At 40.3% G+C, this 27,386-nt stretch overlaps 1 protein-coding gene across 1 annotated transcript in view; it reads right to left on the minus strand.

Moving 5' to 3' along the window:
* ZNF106 (zinc finger protein 106) overlaps window positions 1-27,386 on the minus strand; it is a 60,790-nt gene that overhangs the window by 27,202 nt on the left and 6,202 nt on the right. The window contains 4 exon segments of the mRNA XM_047737619.1: window positions 506-2,680; window positions 5,636-5,836; window positions 12,018-12,079; window positions 16,763-16,845. Of these exon segments, the coding sequence (XP_047593575.1) occupies window positions 506-2,680; window positions 5,636-5,836; window positions 12,018-12,079; window positions 16,763-16,816 (2,492 nt within the window). The 5' untranslated portion in view covers window positions 16,817-16,845.

Raw genomic sequence — 27,386 nt, forward strand, 5'->3', positions numbered from 1 at the left:
AAAGCCTCTGCCTTCGGCTCAGATCATGATCCCAGGGTCCTGGGATCGAGCCTCGCATCGGGCTCTCTGCTCCGCAGAGAGCCTGTTTACCCCTCTCTCTCTGCCTACCTCTCTGCCTACTTGTGATCTCTGTCTGTCAAATAAATAAATAAAATCTTTAAAAAAAAAAAAAAAAGAGTGAGAGGTAGATACAGATCCACAGATACACTCTCTCATGCTGTCACTCTCTGGCCCCTGTAGCTAAAGTGATGGATTTCTGATCAGTTTTTGTGCATCCCCATCTCATTCCTTAGAGGCTGATGTGCTTCTTTGTGACCTGAACTCCCTGGCAGGAAACACTCTATTGCTATTGTTACAGAGTAGCAATTGCTCTTTGATACTCCAACCAGGCATCTACAACATTTATTTCTTATAAACATTTAATTAGTAAGTAGAATTCCCTTGACCAGGGTCAAAGGGTGAGTTTAAAAGAAAAAGAAATGGGATACTAAAAAGAGGTACACACCTGGGCAAGCCTTTGCCAAGCTCTTGCTTCTTCTTGGTTACTTGCTGGATGACCTGTTCCCAGTTGACGTTTCTCCGAGATGCATTGAGAATCTGTCGAAGGGTTGGCTTGAGCCCAGATTCCTTCTCCGTCTCACCCTTTCGATGACCACTGATGTTGCGAATGCGGCGAGCACTATTGAGATTTGGCTCGGGAAGGTGTGCTCCAGTTTTGCTCTTCAAACTAATGTGCCGGGTTAGATCTCTCTGGAGAGAGGCAGGAAAGCCAAGCTTACTGAGTTCAGGCAGAAGAGGGCCTGAGGACTGACCTAGATCATTTTTCTGGAGCTCTGCATCCAAGCTAGCACTCTCAAAACCTTCTGTTTCGTAAGATACGTGAGATTTAATGGGGTCATCCACCTGCGCATCTTCTAGAGACGTCTTCAGGTCCAGCAGTAAGCCAGAGGATGGACTGGCTGCAGAGGCCATTTGCAACTCAGGTTCTTTCGGATGAGCTGTACATGAATTGGTGGAGAGTTTTTTGCATGTTTTCACGTTTGGGTCATCCCCCTCTTTCTCATCAGCGATGTGAGTGCTGCAGGATAACATTTCTGTAGTGGCAGAGCCCAAGGTTCCAATTTTTGATCCATGCTTTTCCGTGTCAGAGAGCTCCCCATCGCTTTCATCTTCGAGCGTGTGTACTTGAAACTCTATCTTCAAAGATCCTTTTTCAGACTCTTCAACATTCCTACTTGCTTTTGCAAAGTTCCTGGTCCTTTTAGAAGTGCCAAGAAGTGGGTTTTGCAATGACTCATGACACTGTAGCACCTCTTTGGCTTTTTGTAATGTATCACTGAAATTTTCGTCAGGTTCTCTCTGAGTGCCAAATGTACCTTTATTCCCTTTTAAGACATGAGGACATGAACTTCGCAGTTTGGTTATATAAGACCCAGGACTGTCTTCCATAGTGGGTTTGTTCAAGGGATTGGAGTGTTCTCCAGGAAAAAAAGAATTTGTTTTGGTGTTTTTTGAGGGATTCTTTAAATCTGGCTTTTGAGGAACTGACTTGGTGACTGGGATTGGAAGGAGTGCGGATTTTAGTGACGGCATCTTACTTAAGTGAGGCTCTTGTTCGTGCTTTTCTGTAACAGGGAAATCCCTCACCGCCTCATAAGGAGCAACGCAGTCAGAAGGGGCCTTCTGAGTAAGGGATCCACTCTGTGTTTCTTTTTGTGTTTTCAGCACTGGGGAATTCTTTGTTTCGTCAGTCTGGGGCTCTGGTGTTCCTGTAGTTGTCAAGCTGAAGTCAAAGAAAGGCTTCTCTATCACTTCTGCCTTGTTACCAGGGACTTCCTTCATTCCTGATTGTAATTCCAGAGTCTTCTGGGAAGGGTAAGGAGTCCAGCGATGGAGCTTGTCCCTCCCTATACTGCCATTCTTCCCACCCATTTTGGAAGCTATGGGATCTGTTTGTTTAGAAGTTTTGCTTTCCAGCTGCTCAAAATTAAAGTTGAGTAAGCCTTCTGAAGGAAACTTATCACTTGTAAATCCTTCCGAAGGACCTCTATATGCGGCAGCCGTACCAACTTTGTCACTTTCTTGCCGCTGCCAACTATATCTCTCCTGACTGTATTTGCTGGACTTAGATTTCTTGTTCCACAGCATAGCAAGGTCTTCCATCTGACAGTTAGGATTTCTGTTTCTGCCTGCTGGAAATTTGTCTCCCGGGCCACTATAATTCCAACTATTTGTACTACGTACACTGGATTTCCAGTTTCCGTTGCTGCTGTTCATATGCCAACTGGAAAAGCCACCTGTTCCTTCAGAATGCCAACCGGAATTCCTTCCTGTACCATTATGACTCCAATCTACCGTTCCGCTATTTGGATGCCAACCACCTCCAGAATTACTATGGTTGTGAAACCAAGCTGAGGAGGCTCCTGTAACACCCTTATGCCACCCAGAGCAGCCTCTTGGTCCACCATTATTCCTCAAAGAATGTGGAAAGTTGTTTTTCCTAGTATTATTATAGCCATCTTTCTCCCACTTCCAGTCTCGCTGAGGAGGTCCACGATGGTGCCATGCGGGCTGACTGTAGCTCTCTCTGTCTTGGTAAGGGATTCGGTCTTCTCGTCTCCACTGGGGTCGCCTGTCGTCAGAGTTTATTTCTTGGTTGCTGTTGGAAGGTTCATCTTGTCTGGAAGAGAAACAGTTTTCCATTAGAGATAGAAAGAAATGATCACGCTTCCTTTAGAGGCAGAGCACATCAAACTTCCCCACTACCTATCTCCTCAGTTACTTAGAATATATAATAGAGTCTATTTTTATTTCTAACAGTGGCTGCTTTCCTATCTTTAATACAGCTCAACTTTTTTTTCACCATTGATTTAGACATTAAACGTTATCTTGTTTCTGCTATCACCTCAGAAATGTTAAAAATCTAACACATTTATACTATCCACCTTTCCTGCTCCTATTTTTCTTAGCAGGTTCTGGGACTTTTGTCCCTATCATCCAATTACTGTTTTTACATTATGCCCCTTTCTGAAAAGAAGCACAATTTTATGTGTGGCTTTGGCTAGTTATCAGAGTTAATACAATTTAAGTTCAGCTGCTCTTAATACTATGGATTTTTGCAGTTGTAGGTTCTTTCTCAAAAACCCAGTTTCTTAACCTATTTTAAATGCTAAGATCTCACTTTGCATCATCACCTTCATTAATAAACACTTTACCAGGCACACATCCAATGACTGTTTGGAGCAGAAGAGAACTCTTATGTATAGTTCCCATTCCTGAAAGGCTTACAGCCTAGCTGAGAAAGTGAGATCACAAATAGGAGTAAAATAGCACACACCGAATAAGCAGCGCCCGCAATCAGTGCTATAAGGAGCTCAGTGAGCTGGAGGGCTTTATAAAGCTGCAGCTGTTTCAACTATTCGTGTTAGCCATGGAGTCCCCAGACACGTGGGTAATTCTAAGTCACCATCACAGGAATAGATGTAAAACCACTTTCCTCTACAGACTGCCCATGGTGCGCCTGGCATAGGGCTTAGCGTGCGGTGAGTGCTCGAAACACAGAGTAATAGCAGCTAAAACATACTGAGGACCGACCAACTGTCAGGCCTCTGAAGCACTTCATATAGAGAATCTCACTGAGTTTTCACGGCCCTGAAGCCATTCTTCTTATTCCTACCTTTTGGATGAGGAAACCGAGCACTGGAGAGGCTGAGTAGCTTACCCAGAGTAAGACAGCCAGGCAGCAGCACGGTGGAGAAGTGGACCTTGGCAGTCTGACTCTAGCATCTACATGCTTCTCCGCTGCAGCTCAGAGAGACTGGAAATCCCTAAACTAAGTTTTTGCTGTTGGGCTCACTCCTCTTAATCGGACTTAAACGCAATACTAACTTGAACTGGTTCTAAAAGCTTCTAATGTCTCTAAGATTTTGGAAATTTTGAATTTCTTCCTTTTTCACAAGATGGAACTAAATGTTAATTCACCTCAAAGTTCAAACATCTACTGACATTATGAATCACAACCATTTCTAGACAGGAGACCCTAAGTCCCCAGGTGACAAGTGTTATTACAGACATGTGCAGGATTTTTGTAGCACCATTGACCAAATCGTTTTTCTCTTTTGTTTCTAAGCAGTATACAACTTTTGACATCCAAGGAGACTGGATGGCTGACTTGGCTGCACTTATGGGATCCAGAAATGAGAGAATCGGGCAATAAATCTGTCACAAAGTAGAATTCCTAGATGGCCCTGAGTTAGCTAGATCAAGGGAACAACAGCATGCAGCCAAATCCATAGCCCAGAAAAAGCAACCTATATCAAAAAACCTCAGGAAGGAAAAAAGAAAAAAAAACTTCCTACAGAAATAAGTAGATGACTATATACAAATCACCAAAGAAGGGTATCAGAATATTCAAAGAATATTTACTGTGATATAAATGTCTAATTTACTGAGAAGCTCTTTTACCTTCTGACTTAATTTTAGTCATCTATATAGATAAGCTGTATCTGATTTAATTTTAGTCATCTATACAGATAAGCTAATAATGGCACGAGTGTGTAAGGAAAAAATAAATGTTAGTCTCTTAGAGACTTACAACAGCCTTAAAACGAGTAAACTACAGCAATACTGAAAGTAGTAACAATGTCATTTGAAGGACTAAAGCAACTAAAGGGGTTTAAGAACCATGCTGTTATGACATTTTGAGACTAAGAAAGTCTCTTTATTCAAAACACTTATTCAAAACACCTGCAGCATGTACAGTGAAAAACTACTTTTTATGCTAAATCTCTAACTAAAAATGAAGTATATACCAAATAAAACTAGTATTCAAAAAGAATCTTTAAAATTAAAAAAACGAAATTTGATTTTAGAATTTGTAATGTTTATTATATTCTAAGACTTTAAAAAGTTATCCAACCACTTAACCAGCTCTCTCCTTCACTGAAAAGAAAAAGAAATCTGAAAATTTCTGCTTCGTTAATTAAACTCTTTAGATCACAACTCAGTAATGCAAAAATACAAAAGCCTAATACCTGAATTATAGATGTAGGTATCAAATTACACAGTACAAGCTGGAAAACTTATATTGATTTTGGCACTGTAAAATACTTAAAAAACAAATTTATTCAATAAATATTTACTGAAGCACTAAATTATAAAGGATAAATCAAATTTGGTAGAAGCACCATGTTAATTCATATTAGGCAAAACATTTTTTACCTAATGAATGTAATAAGAAATACTACACTAATACATTTCCACTAGAAATTTTGGATACTAAATAAAATAGCTCACTGGTGTCCAAAAAAAATTGGAACCAACAAAAACAGTTATATACATAGTTATCAACACAATAAAAATTTCAGATATTTTGCACCTGTAGCTAATTTTTATAGAGAGGCAATACTGAGTTTGTTTGTTTTTTTTCCTGAGTTCGTTTTTTTAAAAACAGACAGTACGGTAGTTCAAGGAAGGATTCCACTGACCTTTTATGCATAAGACAGCAACCTCAAGCTACCCTTTGCAATGAAGGTAAGTCTGAAAGCTACAGGCTGAAAAGTATAGAGATGGAAAATGTATTCTCTATTATATCCTATTTCTGACAGCCTTTTAAAAAATCAAAATCATTACTTACCGACTTTGTTCTTTCCTTTGTTTTATTAACTGAACGAGTTCCTTGTCAAAATAATCTTCTTCCTCTTCTTCTCCCTTTCCATCATCTTCTCTTTCCTGGGCATCCACATTATCTTTGTGCAACTGGCTAGAAATGTGCTTTGCATATGCAGAAAGACCCACTTCTGTGACCCCACACACTCGGCACTCATGACTACTGTCCCTAGGGAAAGAGGGAGATGAAGGACATTCAATTCTCCCCACTGGCATGGCACACTCAACAGATCTCTTACGGTTTCCTCTGAAAAACACCGAACACTTTGGCACAGTGAAAGATTAGTGCTAATCAATTTCAATGCTCCTTTCATCACTTTTAGTAAGTTTGTTCGTAAGTTATTTTTGAAATGATTGTTAAGATTCTTTTCCAGCAATCAAGAGGCAACACACTTCAGAATACTGTAGTTTAGGAGGAGAAATCTTCTTGAATTGCTGTACTTAAAATCTTGCCAGAGGAAACATGGTGAAAGGGGAGGCAGGGCAGGGGGCTCAGAGCAAACAGAAGTTGCTCTAGAGCACACCCATGATGCCAGCTGCACTCAGGAGCCTGGTGACAGCGCTGACATTTTATCCCAGGCTCAAGAGCTTTCTCCCAGTGACAGTTAAGGGGTGGAGAGAAGGGTAGGCAGCCTAGCCAATCCCAACGTGCAGCTAAATCGGAACAACGGGAGCTCTGCCTGGAATGTGAAGATTCCGGACCCCAGGGCAAATGACAAGAGTCAGCTCAGCAGACTTTTTTGGTCTGTATGATACATGTGACCTACATTCTGCTTCAGAAGGGCTTATTTAAAAGGGAATGGAAAGCATTTCAATTGTAGGAAGTTAACAGCTGTGCTAGGCAAATGGTTTTTCTCAAGTTTCAGAAAATGCAAAAGTTCAGAGAGAAGCAAAACCGGGTTCTAAGTTCAGAAAGAAACTGAGCAGATTTTTTTTTCCCTTTTACTTTACACAGTCAATAGTAAATACTTGCCCAGTTTAAGAAGCCAAAATCAACACCCAGAGCTGTAGTAGATGAATGACTTAACAGCTTTTTTAGCTTCCTGAAATCCCTTGATTGGTTCAGCTGTCTGTGCAGCCATGGGAAACATGTGAACACTGTGGCCCTAAGTGTGATGAACAGACAGTAACAGCCATTCAATAATGGCTCAGTGGGCTTAACTCTGTATCACTTCTCTTGGGTTTACACTAGTGATATTTTTGCATTTCCTATGCCAATATCTATTTTTCATTCACTCACTCATTTATTTTACCAACAGAAGCTAACTACAATGTATATCCCATGGATACTTGAGAGACACCCAGGAAAAACGAGTAACTCTTCTAGGTAACCTAAGCCACCAACTTAAATACCATTTTCAGCTAAAGGCAAATTAAAAAAAAAGAAAAGCATGAAGGAGGAACAGTTATTGGAGGTAACCAGGAAATGCAAGAAAAACAATGGTAAGGGTAGTTCTGTAGATTTAAGTTGATGCTTTCTCCACTGATAAGGTTCTCTCCCCATTACGCTAATCTTAAAAAAAAAAAAAAATCAACACAAAAAGACATGCTGTCTTTGATAAGACAGATACACATACACACACACACACATGCACTACACTGTTCCTTCTTTCCCTCACATATATCTAAAAAGACACGGTGGAATTCACATCAATTAACCAGAAGAGAACCTCAAAACTGAGCACTTCATTTACCAAAAGATGGTTTCTATTATTGATGACCTGATCATTCATTTAAAAAAAACAAAAACAAAAAAACTTGCTGAATACCTACTAAATTCTGGGCATCACGCTAACTATATGGTTACAGTTGTCTAGCATGACAAAGTAGAAATAATAGCCAGTAAATTAAAACAAAACGTGGACGCCTGGGTGGCTCAGTTAACGGGTTAAGCGTCTGCCTTCCACTCAGGTCATGATGCCAGAGTCCTGGAATTAAGTCCCGCGAGCCTGCTTCTCCCCCTGCCTCTGCCTTCCTCTCTGTTTCTCATGAAAAAATAAAATCTTTCCAAAAAAAAATTAAAAGATTTTCACCTTGTAAGAATCATGGAAAACACCTCAGAAAAATGGAGAAAATTCCTAAGTTGTTAACTTTTTTGAAATTTGTAACCTCAAATGCTCTGGATACAATACAGTCTCTGATATTAAGATTCATTTAACGAATTCTGATCAGGGACCCTCAAACACCTCATCTTATTAACCTGTATATCATTATTCTAGTTCATTCTAATCCTCCAAAAAGCTTAAATCTATTATTTCACTGAGTATTTTCCACTAAAGAATAATCCTCAAATTCCTCCAGTTTGCCAAGGATACCCCTACTCTTCCCTCAGAATTATGGTAGTTCATATGAAGTGTTTACTTGTAACAGAAATCTTTTCTCAAGGTAACACAAAAAGAAGTTAGAAATCAGTATAAATCTGCCCAGCATTGGAAGAGTCTAAAACTGCAACTAACCCAGAACAGATGGTTTACGCTATCATAAAAAATCGAATCATACTTGTGGTGAGCACAGCCTAACGTGCAGGGTGTTGTATCATTATGTCTTGCACCTAAAACTAATGTAACAGTGTGTCAACTACACTTCACTTAAAAAATTATTTTTAGGGGCACCTGGGTGGCTCATGGGGTTAAAGCCTCTGTTTTCAGCTCAGGTCATGATCTCAGGGTCCTGGGATAGAGCCCCACATCAGGTTCTCTGCTCAGCAGGGAGCCTGCTTCCTCCTCTCTCTGCCTGCCTCTCTGCCTACTTGTGATCTGTCTCTGTCAAAGAAATAAATAAGATCTTTTAAAAAAAATTATTTTTAATGTAAAACATAAAGTTAAAAAGAAAATTCAAATCAACTGTATTTTCTGGTTAGAAAATCTTTTTGGCTTTAAGGTCTAAAACTATGGAAAATGTTTTAGTCCACTTTTCTACATAAAAACTTAGAGAACTCTAAACCATATATTGCAGATCCAAGGACATCTTTCCTAAAGGCATTCTTAAATAAAATTCCTGCTTATACCCTTCTAAAATGCAAAAAATTTTTCTTATGTTCAAACCATCAAAATCTCTCTCCCTTTACAGATATAACTAGAAGACCACACTGTTTAAAATATTAAGGAATGCAGTGTAGACAATATTTAACTCTGTTAAAAATAAACATCCATAATCATAAACCCACACACTCTGCAATCCCCAAAGCACAGGCATATGTTGGATATGTAACAAATACCCAAACACAGATTTTTAAAACATATGTGCTTTCCTTGTAAGAAAGGATATTAACCAGCGCTCTAAAGGTATATATATATATATATATATTTTTTTTTTAAAGATTTTATTTATTTATTTGACAGAGAGAGATCACCAGTAGGCAGAGAGGCAGGCAGAGAGAGAGAGAGTTGGAAGCAGGCTCCTCGCCAAGCAGAGAGCCCAACTGGGGGCTCGATCCCAGGACCCTGAGATCATGACCCGAGCTGAAGGTAGAGGCTTAACCCTCTGAGCCACCCAGGCACCCTCTAAAGTTATATTTAATAGAAAACACCTAAAGAGATCTGGCGCACAAGAGTAAAGGCAGTAAGTATAACATAAATGAATTCTAGTTTAAAAAGAGAGAGAGAATCTTTACAAGAAATGTCAAAATGAGAAAAGAGAGAACTCACATTTATCCAGGGAAAGAATGGATTAGGACAACCACATCTCTTATAACCGAAATGTGTCCGTGTCTGGAGGAAAGTGTATTACCTGTTCTACATACAATAGGCATTCATGCTTCTATGTATGATGTTAGGGAAACCACATATTTAAAAAGTAAATGGCAAATTAAATAATATTTTAATGATGCTACTTTCTAATTCTCTATCAATAACTAGTTAAAATATTTATTGCTTTGTATTACTATATAAAGTAATTACTGGGGAACATGTACTGCTTTACTTCTTGACTAATAAAGGCAAAAACTGTCCTCAGGACATTTAAAGGAGGGCCAAAATTAACTCCATCCTGTTACCACACAATTTCCTCTCATGTGTGGAAGGCAAAGCCTTAAGATATTCTACCCATAAGCTTTTCTTTATTAAGCCTGCTCTAACTATACCACAACAGCTGGTCGATAAAGAAAGGTTTGTGTCCTTTTAATAGCATTTATCTGTAGAAACAGGCCACACATCTGAATAAGTACACAGGAAAAAAGAGAGAAATGCTCCAGATGTCCAGAATTATGAACCAAGTAAGAAAATTTCTTACTGAAATAAAAATAAATTTAATTAAAATAAAAAGGAAGTTTCTTCTCAAATTTGTATTCTAAACCTTAAAAATATGCTCTTTAAATTCCTTAACCAGATCACAGCTGAAAATTAGAGTGATACAAATATAAAGAGAAACAGAAAACTTTAACATCAAAAAGCAGTAATTAAACATGAATTTCACAGAAAATAATCACAAACTGATGAGAGGAAGGAAAAATGATGACCAGTAATTATTTGTCCCTATGGTACAAACTAGTGATCACCATCTGTCACTACAGTAAGTGCTCCAAGTAAGTAAATGATTTTTGAGATCTTGTTTTTTATAGTTTTGTCAGTTGTTTTTCCTTGCTACTTGCTTTGCCCTCATGCTTATAATTTATTATAGGCCAGGAAACCATAGAAAACCTGTTCGTACCGTATCTAAACTACAAGTAAGCCAAGTGCTAAGGTGCTCCCCTCTAAATAAAATGAGTTTGGATGCTAAGGTTGACATTTTTATTGTCACTCGGAGGCTTCTAAATGCTTTCTCCTTGATCATTTGACTGTGCTCCAAAAAACTGAAAATGATACACACAATCTCCAGGGTACAGTTAACCTGAGGGGTAGAGAGAGGAAAAAAGTGACTGAACAAGAAGTATATGGCATGTAGCTCAGTTATGTTAATAAGACAAGACTAAATGTGTCTATATAGAAACAGAAATCTATGTATACACGTACAGAAAGAGTTTGGACCAAACTGTTGACGTTCCTGTAAGAATGGAACAGGACTGGGGGTTGGGGCATATAGGACTGAGAGGACTTCTACCTTTTTTATTTATACATTTAATTCTGTCTTCATTATGAACATGAATCTTAAGTAATCAAACATCTTTTTAACAATTTTTAAATAGCTGACTAGTGGATGTATGGAGAAAAATAAGGCATTAATCTTGGAATAAAAGTGTGCCTGTCTCCTAACAACTAGATTTACTGACCTCAATATATTTCCGTTTGATTTATAATACAGTCAGGTGGCAGGTAAAGAGCCCAGAAAAAGGTGAATTCCAACAGGAAATCTGCTGGAAATGGCCTAAGTAATTAAGATAATACCCATTTAGAGAATTAAAGGTTGACTATTTCATAGGTTTCCAATGATAATGAGTTAAAGATCATATGTATTCAAGGTATTATGACAAGGATTCTCCAAACTAAATCTGAATGAAACCCTCTTTTATGCTGCTGCTAAGACCTAACCTTCACATAGTAAGGTCCTGAGACCACGGAAAAATTCCACAAATATGCTAAATACTCGCTGAAAGTTTACTAACATATTAATTTGCCCCAAACAATCTAAAACTGTATTACTTTAAATACAAATAACTTCAAATTACTTAGTCCTGGCATCACGATTAAAGCTTGTATCTATTATTCATGCAATAAAGTAAAATTAATATTTCTCAGTTTCCCAATGTTTCTTTGTTCCATACTATCTCCAAATTCAAATCAAAAACATCAAAAAAGAACCATAGATTGGAAAAAAAAAAAGACAAGGAATATACACATATGCTACATTTAATTTTTTAAAGGTGCTTACTTATTAGACTTTCTTCCTTTAAACATCTCAAGTTTTGCATCACAAAATAGCATTCTTAGATATTCAAAGTTTGTAACCAGATTTTATTTACACTAATGAGATTCAGTGCTATTCAGCAGACTCGGGACTATTATACAACACTACAGGTTTCTGGAATGTAATAATTTGTAACACTGCTGAGGCAGTAACATAGAAATGTCTTAGTTTCAAGGCTGGGGTAGAGGAATGAGAAAAGGTAATAACTAGAGACCTAGCTCATCCCCAACCACCTAGCTCATCAGTAACTAGAGAACTAGCTCATCCCCAACCACCTTGTTGCAACCTACTACTTAGAGCTGCTGTGAATTCTACACACTTGAGACGCACCAAGATTTATCCTTTTGGAATACCAAACAACCACTGTCGTTGTTAATAATTCTAGAAGATAGTTCTGTCATATGACCATGTTCATTCATGAAGGATTACTACAAAATAAGCTAGCAGGCACCCTCAGCACTCAGATCCCCCAACAGTCACAAGTGGATGGAAGAGAGCCGTTCCCATACCTGCCCTTCAGGTTCTCAAGTTCCCTGTGATGCAACATGCTCCGCATGTGTTCGTCCATCTCCTTCAAATTAAAGAAAGCAGATTAAACTAAGGGGCATTGCTTTGGGAAAAGAAATTCCTCTCTTTCTATTCAATCAATAATCGGGGTTCAAGTTCTTTGTCTCAGAAGTGTTTGTCCTGGTTACCCTTCTCAATTCAACATTGAAATCAGTTCCTCGTAATTCTTCAGCTATGTTTTTTATATTGTTTCATTCTTAAATAAAGGAGTTATTAAGAAAAACCTATTTAAATAGCTTTCCAAAAAGATCAGAAAGTATATTGTCTTTAGGAGGCCAAAGATTTAAAAAAAAACCTATGTGGGTTTATTAAATTCTATCCCAAGTTAAAGAATTTACTAAAGTTATTTAAAAAAAGAACTCTGAAATCACTTAACTTCTCAACCATTTGGTTACTTTTCTCCATACTTTCCCACTCCACTGAGAGTTTCTCAAAAATAAGCTGCAACTCTTAATCAAGTCTTGGCCAGGGGTTGGCATACAGTTGTCAACATTCGCTGAATGAACACATGGATATATTAATTCCAGGTAGAAGTTATGGATATAACAGAACTTCCCTGTGGTTGATCAGCAGTTTTCTAAAACTGCTCTGAACACAGCTCAATCATGCCCTCATCTTCACTGCCCACTCTCCCGCAACTGATTTGTTTGGTTCTAATGAACTGTTTGAAAATCTGCTAGGGTCTCCTGTACCTCCATCCCATCCTTTTTTTTTTTTTTTTTTTAAGATTTTATTTATCTGACAGAGAGAGATCACAAGTGGGCAGACAGGCAAGCAGAGAGAGAGAGAGGAGGAAGCAGGCTCCCTGCAGAGCAGAGAGCCCGATGTGGGACTCGATCCCAGGCCCCTGAGATCATGACCTGAGCCGAAGGCAGAGGCTTAACCACTGAGCCACCCAGGTGCCCCCCTCCATCCCATCCTTAGTGAGAGGAAAACGGAATCTGTGGGAAGAGTTTCACTTAAAATGTGCACATACATGCACACACACCTCAAAAAACTAAAAAAGCTGTAAATGTCTATCCTTTTGTCACGGGGACATATGTATAGGCAGAACGCCATAATTAGAGAATGGCTGTTCACATATATAATAAAGGGTTACTGTAATTGTTGAGTATTACTATTAACTGTGCCCTGTGATAAGTGCCTCAAACATTTCCTCAAATGAACTAAAAAACACTGCTGAGGGAATATTACTAATTCCATAAGGATACAAGGATACACAGAAGCTAACTCGTATTTATCATTGCTTGTTAAATACCAAGTACAGAGCTAGCTAGGCATTGAAGGGATAAGTGTGAAAATATTCAGTCTTGCCCTTTCAGAGTCATAATCAACTGGTCAAACTAGGACTCAGACCCTGAAATATATGACACCAAAGCCAAGGTTTTAAATACCACGTCACACTGTAACCATTTAATGCACTGAGATTTCTCATTATATACAATTCATTTGTCAAAAAGAATACAACAGCCCAGTAACCTATTCTTACTTTAAATTATCTACTACAGTGTGACAAACAGCTTTGTGATTCCAAACACTTCCTTTAAATGACAATCTTACTGAAGAAAACTATCATTTCCTTCTATCTGTATAAATGCTTCACTTGGAGGGGACACCTTTACTTGTGATCCCTCCCCACCTACAGCTGACTGGCCAGTAACCAGAATGAACACATACAGAGCTGAAAGCCTAATCAAATTAGTGACATAATCAAGAATGAAAAAAATCCGTGAACAATATACAACACCTACTCAAATCATTATGAATCCTTTTGTTTGATCTTTAGAATCTAATCTTAGATTTACATATGCCAAATCCCCTTTTATTGAGTTAAATTTAAGCTGGTTCTGTTTCTTACAATGAAACCTTTCTGGATGAAGACAGGATTCACTGAAATAAGTTATGCTATGATATAAAAACCAATTCTGTATCCTACTTCAGTTATAAAAATGTTACTATTCAAAATTTGTTTTAGGGTGATTTCTGATTTAGACACTTCACAAATCTTTTCCTAAATTTACATGCAAAATTCTCTCCCACCTGGCTCTAAGGAATAAATGCAAAAAAGCTCAAGAATAAAGGACCTGAGCTTTCAAAATAAGCTAGGAAAGATCCATAGGTAAAGAATTAAAGTAATATCCCCAAATGCTCAGTTACCAAGCTTCTATTTAGTTCTTGTAATATTAATGAGTAATCCCCTTTTTTAAAGAAAGAGGAGGAAGGAAATTTTTTTTTTAAGATTTGGCAGTTGAACAAATTCATAAAACATTGAATAATACAACAGAATTTTTTTTTTTAGTATTTTTAACTCCAGGGCTTCTCAGTCTTCCATAAATTAATGAGCACCCAGCGGGGAGCCTGCTTCTGCCTCTGCCTCAGCGATCACAAGCAGGCAGAGAGGCAGGCAGAGGGAGAGGGAGAAGCAGGCTCCCTCTGAGCAGAGAGCCCAATGCAGGGCTTGATCCAAGGACCCTGAGATCATGACCTGAGCCGAAGGCAGAGGCTTAACCCACTGAGCCACCCAGGCATCCCTCAAATAAATAAATAAATAAATAATCTTTAAAAAAATAAAATTGAAGTAAAAAAATAAATTAGTGAGTATCAGAATACTTAGGAATGTAGTACACAGCTTTTCCCCACACCTAGAGCACTTTAGATTCTTTTTCTTCTCCACAGTATATTTGGAGAAATCAGGGTTACACTAGTTTGGGAGACTAGCAGAAAGCACTGCTTTAACATTAGTTGTTGATAATCTAAAACTCAGTATCAGAGTTATCTCTTTTAATTAACCCATTCTGCTAATTCCCCAGACCACATCAACCTTAACACTTAAATCAAGTTGGAGAATTCCAACTCTTGATTTTTCATGATGATCCATGGAAAAATATGAAGAAATGAAAACATGTTTTAAACCAGAGTAGAGGGGCACCTGGGTGGCTCAGTCAGTTAAGCGTCTGCCTTCAGCTCAGGTCATGATCCCAGGATCCTGGGATCAAGCCCTTCCTCTGGCTCCCTGCTCAGTGGAGAGCCTGCTTGCTTCTCCCTCTCCCCACTCCCTGTGCCTGTGTTCCCTCCCTTAGTCACACTCTTTCCCCGCAAATAAATAAAAGCTTAAAAAAAAAAAAAGAAGAAGAAGAAGTAAGGATCCTAGGTGATTCTTATTAAATAAACAAACACAAAAACCAGAGTAGAAGAAATGCAGAAAGACTTAAAATGGCAAAATTATGAGATATCACTACACAAGGCTGCTACTCCACGAAAATCTGACACCACACCTCTGAATGTCAGCCTATCCTTCTCACACCTTCTTAATTTCCCATTTCCCCCCAATCTGAAAGGAGCCATAAGGAATTTTTACTTATTATAAATCTGCATAAACCCTGGTCAAAATTTTTAAAACCAGAAGAGTTTGGGGCGCCTGGGTGGCTCAGTAGGTTAAGCCTCTGCCTTCAGCTCAGGTCATGATCTCAGGGTCCTGGGATCAAGCCCCACATCAGGCTCTCTGCTCAGCAGGAAGCCTGCTGTCCCCTCTCTCTCCGCCTGCCTCTCTGCCTACTTGTGATCTTTCTCTCTCTGTCAAATAAATAAATAAAAATTTAAAAAAATATATGTGAACAAATCTATTAAAAAAAAACAAACCCTAAAAGAGTTCTTTTACTTTTGTAAAAGGCAGCCCCTATATTATTAAACATGGTTTTAGAATCTCAACTGATTGTTCCATCACTAACAGAAATCCTAAATTGGGGGAAAAAAATTCTCCCCAGCCTACTGGATGGATCATAATTGAACCCCTCAGTCTGGCATTCAACACATTTTATGACTGTCTGCATTTAAATTACAAATTCTATTGCAGTCCCACTATCCCCAGTACAAAACTGATAAGCCTTCGCATGAACTCCTAGAACTCTTAGACTCCATTCTACCCCTGCATCTCTGTACATATTGTTATCCCACCTACAATATCTCTCTTCTCTTTCTCTGAAACCATCTTACTCCCAAACATTTATCCAGGTTCACTCAACCCCCGCCCTCCCCCCCAACCTAGTTCATGATAATTTTCCCAGTTCTCCGAATTTTCAGTGACAATCCACAGCATCTTAAAAGCTTAGAAAACAATTTCTCAGTAGTTAAGATAGCAGCACTACTTTGAAAGCAAAGGACAAAGGCAAGAAAAAAAGTGCGTTTTCCCTAACAGGCAGGTAAATTCTTTAAGCGCTTAAAAATGTGGTTTTTCTTTGAGCAACATCCCCACCTTGTGGACATCCAGTGTACTGTTAAAACCACTTCTGCTCTGGGGCACTTTTCACAGGCAAAGGCAGAAAACAGAATGCAGGTACAGACAAAAAAAATGCTAATATCTTTAGTTCATCAGAAAGTAGTATAATGCCAAATAAACTGAATTTTAAGGTCTTTTCTCTATAACTGGTATAACTAAAGTAGTTACCATTATCGACTTTTGAGTACCCTCAAATTTTGGGTAGAGATTTAATAATATAGTTACTGGCTTTATGAGGCACTAAAGAGAAAGAAATTGGCAGAATGAGACTCTGATATAGGAAATAAGCATAAATAAGACACTATTAACCCATCTACACTGTTTACCCATCTACAAATTCCACATGTCTCTGAAAAAAAAAAAAAAAGGATCCATCATACAGCCACAGATTCTCCCTCTTCTATGTATTACCTTTTTTGAGCTGTACACAATGTGGCACAATATGCATTTTCGTTCTCGTACCATAGTGACCAGATCTGAAGCACTCGTCACACCTGCAATGAGGAAATAACATTTAGTAACCTTTCTCCCCCGGGATGACTTCATAGAGTCCCCTTAACAGAGCTAAAAATCCCAGTCTTACAACTCCCACACCTCCACCCTGTTCCTCCCAGTCTTCCCATCTTGGTGAATGAAAATTCAAGTTTTCTGGGTACCTAGAGCAAAAACTTTGGAAGTCAACCTTGATCCCTCTTTCTCACCCCATATCCACCCTCAATCATCAAATCTTGTCAGTCCCTGGTTGAAATACATCCCAAATCCAACCCCTCCTCACTATTGAGCTCACCTGTCCGCTCACAAGCCACCAGCCTACTGTCTTGCCTCCCTCGTTCCACTCTTGTCCTCTTAGTCTATTCTCAAAACAGTAGCCAAGGATTCTCACAACAGGATTCTATTAAAATTTAAGTCGGGTTATTGTGCAAAATCTTCCAACAGAGTCCCATCTCACTCATACAACAACCAGTCCTTCCCTTGCCATGGGCCTCAAAATCTATTTCCTCTCTCACTCTCTGACTCCACGCCCCACCTCACTGCCTCTATCACTTCATTCCTGTCACACTGCCCTCCTTGCTAGTCCTTGATCACAGCACGGATTTCCCCACCTTAGGGTTTCTACATTTCCTATTCTCTCCGCCTATAACATGCTTCCCTAAGATGTCTTTATGGTCCTCACAGCTTATTCCCTCGTTTCCATCAGTATCAGAAATGTGGCTTCACCAAGGAGGCCTTTCCTGACCTACACAATACTGTTTTTACTCCCCATTCCTTCTATCCTCCTATTAACTGCTTAATTATTTTATTTATTTATAAATAAATATTTTTTTTTTTTTTGCTGCACAAAAGCTTTATTGTTTCCATTTGGTCTGTGGCTTGGGAGAGAGCTCCAGGGTTGTTAAAAAAGAGCTGCCTGGTGGCTGCAGGAGGAGGCTCAGGCAGAAGACCTGACACCAGGGAGATACCAAGGGGTCCCTCAGAGGCTACTGGGCTTGAGAGGCTCTTAGGCATGCTTGAGGGTGAGCCTTTGGAAGAGATACTTGCCCAGTATCTATTGACTAGTAGCCAGTCAACCTGCAGAGATTAGTCGGTGGTTGGCCATCTTCTAGGTGGGTTTCACCTGCTCGTAGAGGAAATGGCTAAGAAGTCACAGAGATTAGGGTCTATGTGGGCAAAACCCAAGGCATGCACATACAAAAGGGCCTTGTTCAGGTTCTTCTCCAGGACCACAGTGCTTCCACAGTGTCCAAGGCTTTACCCCATTCCTCTAGGGACAGCTTCTACATGTCCTTTCAGAGGGCACAGCTGCCCACGTTCTGCATCGTCAGGAGATACTGGGCACCCTCACACTTCTCAGTCAACTGCAGAAGTCACAGCGTCACAACATCATGATCAAAATACAAGCCCAGAGGGAAGGAGGTGTAGGAAGCCTGCAGATACAGGTGGACCGAATGGTTGACAGCAGCCCCCACCTCGGTGGAATAATTCTGAAGAACTGGGAACTCAGGTTTGATTGGCAATAAGGAGCTGAGCTCAAAAACGGTGTTGGCTGGTCTTAGAGGCAGGGGACAGCTTAGAAGATGGTTCTGAAGGCTGCGATTGGAAAAAAAAGGTTGGAATGGTAGGAGACTGGAAGAAGGGGTGTCCCTGGGTGTTTCATCCAAATACTGTTGAAGCAACAGAGAGATCCATGGGACCACTGGGCATGCTTCCTACATTTTTTTTTAAAGATTTTATTTATTTGACAGACAGAGATCACAAGTAGGCAGAGAGGCAGGCAGAGATAGAGGGGTTAGCAGGCTCCCCGCCGAGCAGAGAGCCCGATGTGGGGCTTGATCCCAGGACCCTGGGATCATGACCTGAGCTGAAAGCAGAGGCTTTAACCCACTGAGCCACTCAGGTGCCCCTATTTTTTAAATGCTTAATAACACTGCAGTAGACTGTTTCTGTAAATGGCCACAACACTACCTCCCACCCCATGTGTTCTTTTGCAATATGATCTTGTCACCACCACCCATCAAATAGTGTGGTTCATTTTCCCTTCCTGTTTTGACCAATAGAATGTGGCAGGTCTGGGTGGCTCAGTCAGTTGAGCATCCGACTCTTGATTTAGGCTCAGATCACAATCTCAGGCTGGTGAGATGGAGGCCTACCTCAGGTCACACTCTGCAGGGAGTCTGCTTAAGGTTCTCCCTCTCCCTCTGCCCCTCCCCATGCTTGCTCTCTCTCAAATAAACAAATCTAAAGGGAAAAAAATTTGGTAGAAGTGACAAAGTAATTTCTGAGATGGGGCCTTAAAAACTCTGTAGCTCCTGCTTTTGCACATTTGGAACACTCCCTTTTAGAACCTAGTCACATGCTGTGAGAAGCCCAAGCCACCAGGAGAGGATGAGGGGAAAAGAACAGAGGCCCAGCTGAGCACCCCAACAACAACCAGCACCATCTGAAGCCATGTTGAGTAAGTGAGCCTTGTCAGTATTCCAAGCCCAGCTGCCAATGAGGGTCCCCAAGTGGGAAGACTTAAAGAACCATGCAGATGAGCCATTTTCAACCCACACAGTGTTAAGAAACAATAAAATATTTATTTAAAATAACCAGTAAATTTGGGGGTGGTTAAATATTGAGATACCCTGAAGCAAGCATCTTAGTACCTCATATAGTATAAATTTCTTCTTTACTCTTTATTCTAGTTCCAGGGACTTGGTGTATTTTGTTCACTAGTATAAATCTAGCACTTAAATCACTGTCTGACAATACAGGCACCCCATTAGCATTTGTTGAGCTGGCCCAAATGGAACTACCTTGGGTACCAAATGTGAGACAGAGCTGAGTAAATACTGGGGTTTGGACTAAGATCAGAAGGTTTTCTCCTTTACAATCCTCTAGCACTAGCCTATTTTCCTCTTGCGTCCCTGCAAAGATACCCTACATGAGAATTTAATTTCACTTCCCAAGCAGCACTTTTCCCTTCTATACACATACCACCAGCCTCTAATGGAGATCTGCTTCCTCTCCTGTTCATTCCTTAGGGGACTTAAAATTGTGAGGAAATGGGGGTGCCTGGGTGGCCCAGTGGGTTAAGCCTCTGTCTTTGGCTTGGGTCATGATCTCAGGGTCCTGGGATCGAGCCCCGCGTCGGGCTCTGTGCTCAGTGGGGAGCCTGCTTCCCCCCCCCTCTCTGCCTGCCTCTCTGCCTACTTGTGATCTCTCCCTCTGTCAAATAAATAAATAAAATTATTTTAAAAATAAAAAATAAATAAATTTTTAAAAATTGTGAGGTAATGAAGTTATAAACTACCCTAATTTAACCTGTAACTCCTAGACAACATGGTGGCAGAACCAGTGAGGAAGAGCCCTATGACTTTCCACTTCTCCTGGTCACTCAGCAGTTTCCTTGTTATTGTGACCCACTTCATATAACTCCTGAATTTCTGAAACAATTTTATTCAGTAACAAAGGACAAACACCAAAATAAGATTATAGGGTAAAACTCTGGCCATTTGAGGAAGCTGAATGTCAACTGGCTAATACAACAAAGAAACAGACCTTTAGAGATAAATACAGTATTATTCATGCTCCCAGTAGTGCTACTATCACCTAAATCTCAAAATTAACATAAATCACTCTGGTGCTCAGCGTCACTGCATAATTATTCTTTTAATTCCCCTGTATCTTAATGTTTACTTCAACTTTACTGTTTACACGCAATATTTTATTTCATTCAACAAGCATTTATTGAGCACCAAGCACTGTTCTAAGAGTTGGGGAAACAGTGATAAAGAAGATATGTCCAGAAATGTGTTGTTATTTTTTTCTTAAGTTGGTTCCATGCCCACCATGGGGCTTGAACTCATGACCCTGAGATCAAGAGCTGCATGCCCCACTGGACTGAGCCAGCCAGGCCCCCCATGTCCAGAAATGTTTGTTTTTGTTTTTGTTTTTTAAAGATTTTATTTATTTATTTGACAGAGAGAGAGAGAGAGAGATCACAAGAAGGCAGAGAGGCAGCAGAGAGAGAGAGAAGGAAGAAGGCTCCCTGCTGAGCAGAGAGTCTGATGTGGGACTTGATCCCAGGACCCTGAGATCATGACCTGAGCTGAAGTCAAGAGGCTAACCCATTGAGCCACCCAGGCGCCCCAGAAGTGTTTTTAAATACTTGCTTCATGTTATTAACCACCAAAGCAAAACAGGAACAAAAAAACTTAGAAACAGGGGCGCCTGGGTGGCTCAGTGGGTTAAGCCGCTGCCTTCGGCTCAGTCATGATCCCAGAGTCCTGGGATCGAGTCCCGCATCGGGCTCGCTGCTCAGCAGGAAGGCCTGCGTTCCCTTCCTCTCTCTCTGTCTGCCTCTCTGCCTACTTGTGATCTCTCTCTGTCAAATAATAAATAAAAAAAATCTTAAAAAAAAAAAAAACTTAGAAACAATGAAGTCAATGAAAAAGTCTGACTTTCTGGCATTAGCAACAGCTACTATGGTGTTTTCACATATTAGTCAACTGAGAACTGAGCTATAAAATACAACTGCGGGGCGCCTGGGTGGCTCAGTGGGTTAACGCCTCTGCCTTCAGCTCAGGTCATGATATCAGGGTCCTAGGATTGAGCCCCGCATCAGGCTCTCGCTCAGAAAGGAGCCTGCTTCCCCCTGCCTCTCGGCCTACTTGGGATCTCTCCCTCTCTCTCTCTCTGTCAAATAAATAAATAAAATCTTAAAAAAAAAAAATACAAACTGTGTTTTCTATTTAGTAAAGCCAAGGCATCAACTCCTAGTAAATAAAGTCATATAAAAAAATATTCTCTATCAACCTTTGAACCAAAGACTCCCTCTTTTTATTTAGTGTTTCCTTTCACAAGCTCTGTTTTCTAATCTGCATGAATTAAATAAATTCATTTTCATTCTGGTAAAAATATAAAAAAATACGACTGCTAGCAAAGCATTTAATCATAAAGAAGACCTAGTATTTAAGCACTACGTTGATGGGATTCCAGCCAAAGACAAAGGAATTTTTAACTTCTACATCCTTAGTCTGAGTTAATATATGATTTCCATCAAGCTTTCTGAAATACTCAAATAAGCGCACAGCTTTCTAGATGGAACGACTGCTCTCTTTAAAGGTCTTACTTAACAAGGGGCCACCTGGGTGACTCAGTAGGTTAAGTAACTGACTCTGACTTCCGCTCAGATCATGATCTCAGGGTCTTCTGTCGGGTCTTGCTTGGGATTCTCTCTCTCCTCCCCCTCCCCCTGCTCCTCCTGCACTAGCTTGCTCACTCACGTGCTCTCTCCCTCTCTCACTCGCTCTCTTAAAAATCAATAAAAATAAAAAATAAAGGTCTCGGGGCGCCTGAGTGGCTCAGTGGGTTAAAGCCTCTGCCTTCTGCTCAGGTCATGATCCCAGAGTCCTGAGATCGAGCCCCATGTCAGGCTTTCTGCTCAGCAGGGGGCCTGCTTCCCCACCCCACCCCACCCCCCCCCACCCCCGCCTGCCTCTCTGCCTACTTGTGATCTCTGTTTGTCAAATAAATAAAATCTTTTTAAAAAAAAAATAAAGGTCTTAACAATTATTAGAAGCCAAGGAAATAGAAACCACCCAACTCTGTAATCTCGAAATGCTTAAGAGGTTACAAGTTAAGTAAGTGTAAATAAAAATTCAACTACTGCTGTCCTTATTTCAAAGACCTTGCGTTTTCCTCCCATATCTCTTAAAAATACACCTATGGGGGGCGCCCTGGGTGGCTCAGTGGTTAGAGCCTCTGCCTTCGGCTCAGGTCATGATCCCAGGGTCCTGGGATCGAGTCTCACATCAGGCTCTGCTCAGCAGAGAGCCTGCCTTCTCCTCCTCTCTCTCTCTGCCTGCCTCTCTGCCTACTTGTGATCTGTCAAATAAATAAAAATCTTAAAAAAAAAATACCCACTATGAAATCTTTCAAATTTTCTCCAAACAACTGTGAGAAATAGCTGATATTTCTTAGCTATAATAGCCTTAAAATCCTATAATAAGTACCTTTTCTCAACATCCTAATTACTATTCTGTCAATACATTACCACGTTGGTGGGCAAAAACCCTATTATTAATTCTTTTCCTTCAGAATCTTGTATTTAGTCTTCAAGTCCTAATCGATTTCTATTTTTCATTTTTGCTATCTCTTCTCAATGGGATAAAAGCCTTCAAGACCTTACATCTATTCTTCCTTCACCCAACTGCTCCACTCATTAAAGATTCCTGCCTTGACTCCTGCCCCCAATATATAAAGAAGTTCTAAACCCAAGCAGTACAACAGAATCATCCACATAACTTACTAGTAAAAAGAAATACAGTTGTGAAGGCAGAATTATTGCACTGTAATCTCCATTTTTGTACTTGACTATGCTCTCCCCATCCCTATGCAAGGGTAGTCACTCAAAAGTGACTTAAATAGGTCAGAAAGACACACTTCCAAGTAATCACTATCTCATAATACTGTAGCCCATCTCAAATATCAATGTTATAATATTTTTCCAAATATTTATTATGTAACTCAAGGCTGGAAAACACTGTTTAATAGTGTCAGAGAACTTTATGTGAAACATTGTCATGTTATCTCATTTTACTGTTCAAACACCCAGCAATACAAGTAAGTGCAGGCTGTCTGATGATAGGTTATATCTGAGCTTCCTGACCTTACCATAAGGAAGGGATCAGTCTTTTTACAAATCTCTTAAAATTCATTACGGTAAAACAAATAATGCTTAAGATATTTGAACTGTGACTTAGTTAAAATCAACTCAGACTCTCCAGGACAATGATATACTGTAAAACTGTGAAGAAGAAAAAAAAGCTTAGAGGTGTCTGGCTGGCTCAGAGGAGCATGTGACTCTTGATCTTGGGGTCATGGGTTCAAGCCCCACGTTGGGTGTAGAGGTTACTCAAATAAATAAAAACTTTAAAGAAAAAAACAAAGCTTAATTATTGAGTTGAGGTTGGGGGAGTGGTACTCAAATTAGAATCCCTTCTCTAAATCCCATAGAGAACTTCCAGTGCCTCCACCTCCACCCTGACAAAAAACTAACAGATTTCTGATGAGCAAGACAGGGCAAGAGAAAGACAGTACTCAGCGACAGAACAAATTTTTGCCACTACCCCTAGGCTGCCCAGAAGGTTATGGAGCAAAGATATGTCTAGCACTTCTGGGAGGTCCTCACTTTGGTCAGTGGGCCTCCTGACAAAGTTTCAAGGCTCCCAGCTAAGGAAGGAGTAAGCTGGTAACAGAGGTCAGAAAGTACTTTCTCTCAACTTTCAAAGGCTTATTCTGGGTAGCTGTCGTATTTGCTAGTTCTAAGTTCTGGCTGCCTCCTGCTTCCCCAGGCAAGTGATTGGTGATTTCCTGCATTCAATATCACTGATTGAGCATAAGCTTATCAGCATTTTACTCACTGGCATTCCTACTTTTTATATTATCTGCCCTAACACAACACTTACCAAGAGTTCATGTACCAACCACTCTTTTTTAATAAGCACAGGAAGTTAAGGCTGTGACCAGAAAAAGGCATTAAAAGTTGTGCCCCTCAAAATGAAGCTGTTCACACTGTCCACCACCAGGCAAGGAAATGGACAGGGTGGCCCACTGATCCCTTAACTCAGAATTAGAACTACCGCCAGGTTCCAATTCTTTACTAAATTCTGGAACTTGGCAAGCATTGTATCTTAAAGGGAGAAGTGACAGAATAGGATAACACCAACCCTAATAAGATAGTAAAATACTAGCAAATGTCGTCATCATATAACAGACTAAGTTTTAAGCCCAAAGATAGCTTGTATAAACACTTTTTAAAAAGTGTAACTTGGTAGCTTGTTGCATTTATTTAACAATTTAAAAAGTTTTTATTCCTGTACTTAATATATCTTTCATTGATATTAAATTTAAAATTCAAAAAAAAATTTAAATTCCATGACAAGAAATTTAAAATTCTGTGGCATGGAGATACGTTCGTTACTGCTTTCTGCCCATGGACCCTGCCGAGTCTCCCCTCCCACTACTGTCATGTCTAAGTCAGAGTCTCCCAAAAGCCTGACCAGCTGCAGAAGCTCTTCATCAGAGAGCTGAGCTTTGAAACAACTGATCAGAGTCTGAGCGGCCATTCTGAGCAATGGGGAAAGCTTATAGTCTGTGTGGTTAATGAGAGATCCAAACACCAAGCTCTCCAGAGGCTTTGGGTTTGCCAGGTATGCCACTGTGGAGGAAGTGGATGCAGCCATGAACGCGAGCCCACACAAGATGGATGGAAGAGTTGTGGAACCAAAGAAAGCTGTCCCAAGAGAAGAGTCTCAAAGACCCAGTGCCCACTTAACTATGAGAAAGATTTTTTTTTTTTTAAGATTTTATTTATTTGACAGAGAGAAATCACAAGTAAGCAGAGAGGCAGGCAGAGAGAGAGGAGGGAAGCAGGCTCCCTGCTGAGCAGAAAGCCCGATGCGGGGCTCGAACCCAGGACCTGGGATCATGACCTGAGCCGAAGGCAGTGGCTTAACCCACTGAGCCACCCAGGTGCCCCTATGAGAAAGATTTTTGTTGATGGCATTAAAAAAGACACTGAAGAACATCATCTAAGGGATTATTTTGGACAGTATCAGAAAACTGAAGTGACTGAAATCATGGCTCACCAAGGCACTGGCAAAAAGAAAGGCTTTGCTTTTGTAACATCTGATGACGATGATTCTGTAGACAAGACTGTCATTCAAAATCCCATGCTGTGAATGGCCCCAACTGTGAACTAAGGAGAGCCCTATCTCAGCAAATGATGGTTAGTGCTTCATTCCAAGAGGCTGAAGTGGTTCTGGAAACTGTGGAGGTGGTTTTGATGGGAATGACAACTTTGGTCGTGGAGGACACTTCAGTGGGCAAGGTGGTTTGGTGGTGGTAGAGGTAGTGGTGGATACGGTTGCAGTGGGGGATGGCTGTGACAGATTTGGTAATGAAAGCAGCAGCTTCAGAGGTGGTGGAAGTTATAATGATTCTGGCGGTTACAACAATCAATCCTCAAATTTTGGAGGCAGAAGCTCTGGACCCCATGGTGGTGGAGGTCAGTACTTTGCGAAACCACAAAACCAAGGTGGCTATGGTGGTTTCAGCAGCAGCAGTAGCTACAGCAGTGGCAGGAGGTTTTAATCACTGCCAGGAAACAGAGTTTAGCAGGAGAGAAGAGCCAGAGAAGTGACAGGGAAGCTACAGGTTACAACAGATTTGTGAACTCAGCTAAGCACAGTGGTGGCAGGGCCTACCTGCTGCAAAGATGCCATGTTTCAGACAATACCATGTGTACAGGCAAAAAAAACTGAAGACTCTAATTGCGACTAATTGTATAACAGGTTATTTTTGTTTCTGTCCTATGGAAAGTGTAAAGCATTCCAACAATGGGTTTTAATGTAGGTTTTTTGGTTTTGTTTTGTTTTTTTTTTTGTTTTAATGTAGTTTTTGGTGGTTTGACTGCTAAGTGTAATAGTCTGATCATGATGCTTAATAAATATTAAAATATGTCTTTAAAAAAAAATTCTAGGGGTGCCTGGGTGGCTCAGTCAGTTGGGTGTCTGGCTCTTGGTTTCAGCTCTGGTCATGATCTTAGGGTTGTGGGATGGAGCCCCATGTAGGGCTCCATGCTCAGCGGGGAATCTGCTTGGGATTCTCTCTCTCCCTCTCCCTCTGCCTCTCCTCCCCCAGGCTTGCTCACATGTGCTCTAAAACAAATAAATCAATCTTAAAAAATAAAAATAAAAATTCTGTGAATGAACTACAATCACTGCAAGCTAATGAGTGAGTCTAGCTAACTGCTCAATACCTCCTCAAAAAGCTTAGCCATTCTCCATGCATCTTTTTGGTAACAACACATTCAATAATCTTCAACTACTTTATATAAATAGGACTATAATAGCAATCATCTTCATTATTTCTTCCTTTTATAAAATCGTTAATCATTGACTACAGTTAATCATTGATTACAATGAGTTAATCATTGACTACAACCCTGGTGTAATACAGTAAAGCATTTACTTCAGCATTTTGATATGGATAGCTTCCTAAATGCCTCTGTCATATATTTTAAAAAGTATACTTAAGTCTCTGAGGGCAACCCCCTTTGCTCCCTTCCCTCCTTGGGAGCTTTATACTAACACTTTGCTGTCGCTCAGTAAATCTTGCTTTGCTGCCCACCACCCCGTCTGGTCTACCTTCTCATTCTTCGAAGTGGCGTGACCAAGAACCGTGGGCACCAGAGAAAAAATCCTGCAACACTAATGGGGGCTCATCCAGGATATCCACCATCGTTAAGGACAACTAACCAATAAAGGACATCAAACTCCAAATGGTAGTGGTTCAGATGGAGCCTCACGTGGAAGTCAAACCAAACATCTACAGGGAACCCCCTGATCTGGACAAGAGGAACCCTGACTGCCACCCCATCCAATGTCCCTGTGACCAGCAGGAAGGAGCTAAGATCAGTCGTAGCCCTTCTTCCCTAATGGCAGTTACAAGGGTGTCCCTGCCCTAGAGGAAACCACCCTTAAAAGGA

Source organism: Lutra lutra, chromosome 7, assembly GCF_902655055.1.
Source record: "Lutra lutra chromosome 7, mLutLut1.2, whole genome shotgun sequence".
NCBI lineage: Eukaryota > Metazoa > Chordata > Mammalia > Carnivora > Mustelidae > Lutra > Lutra lutra.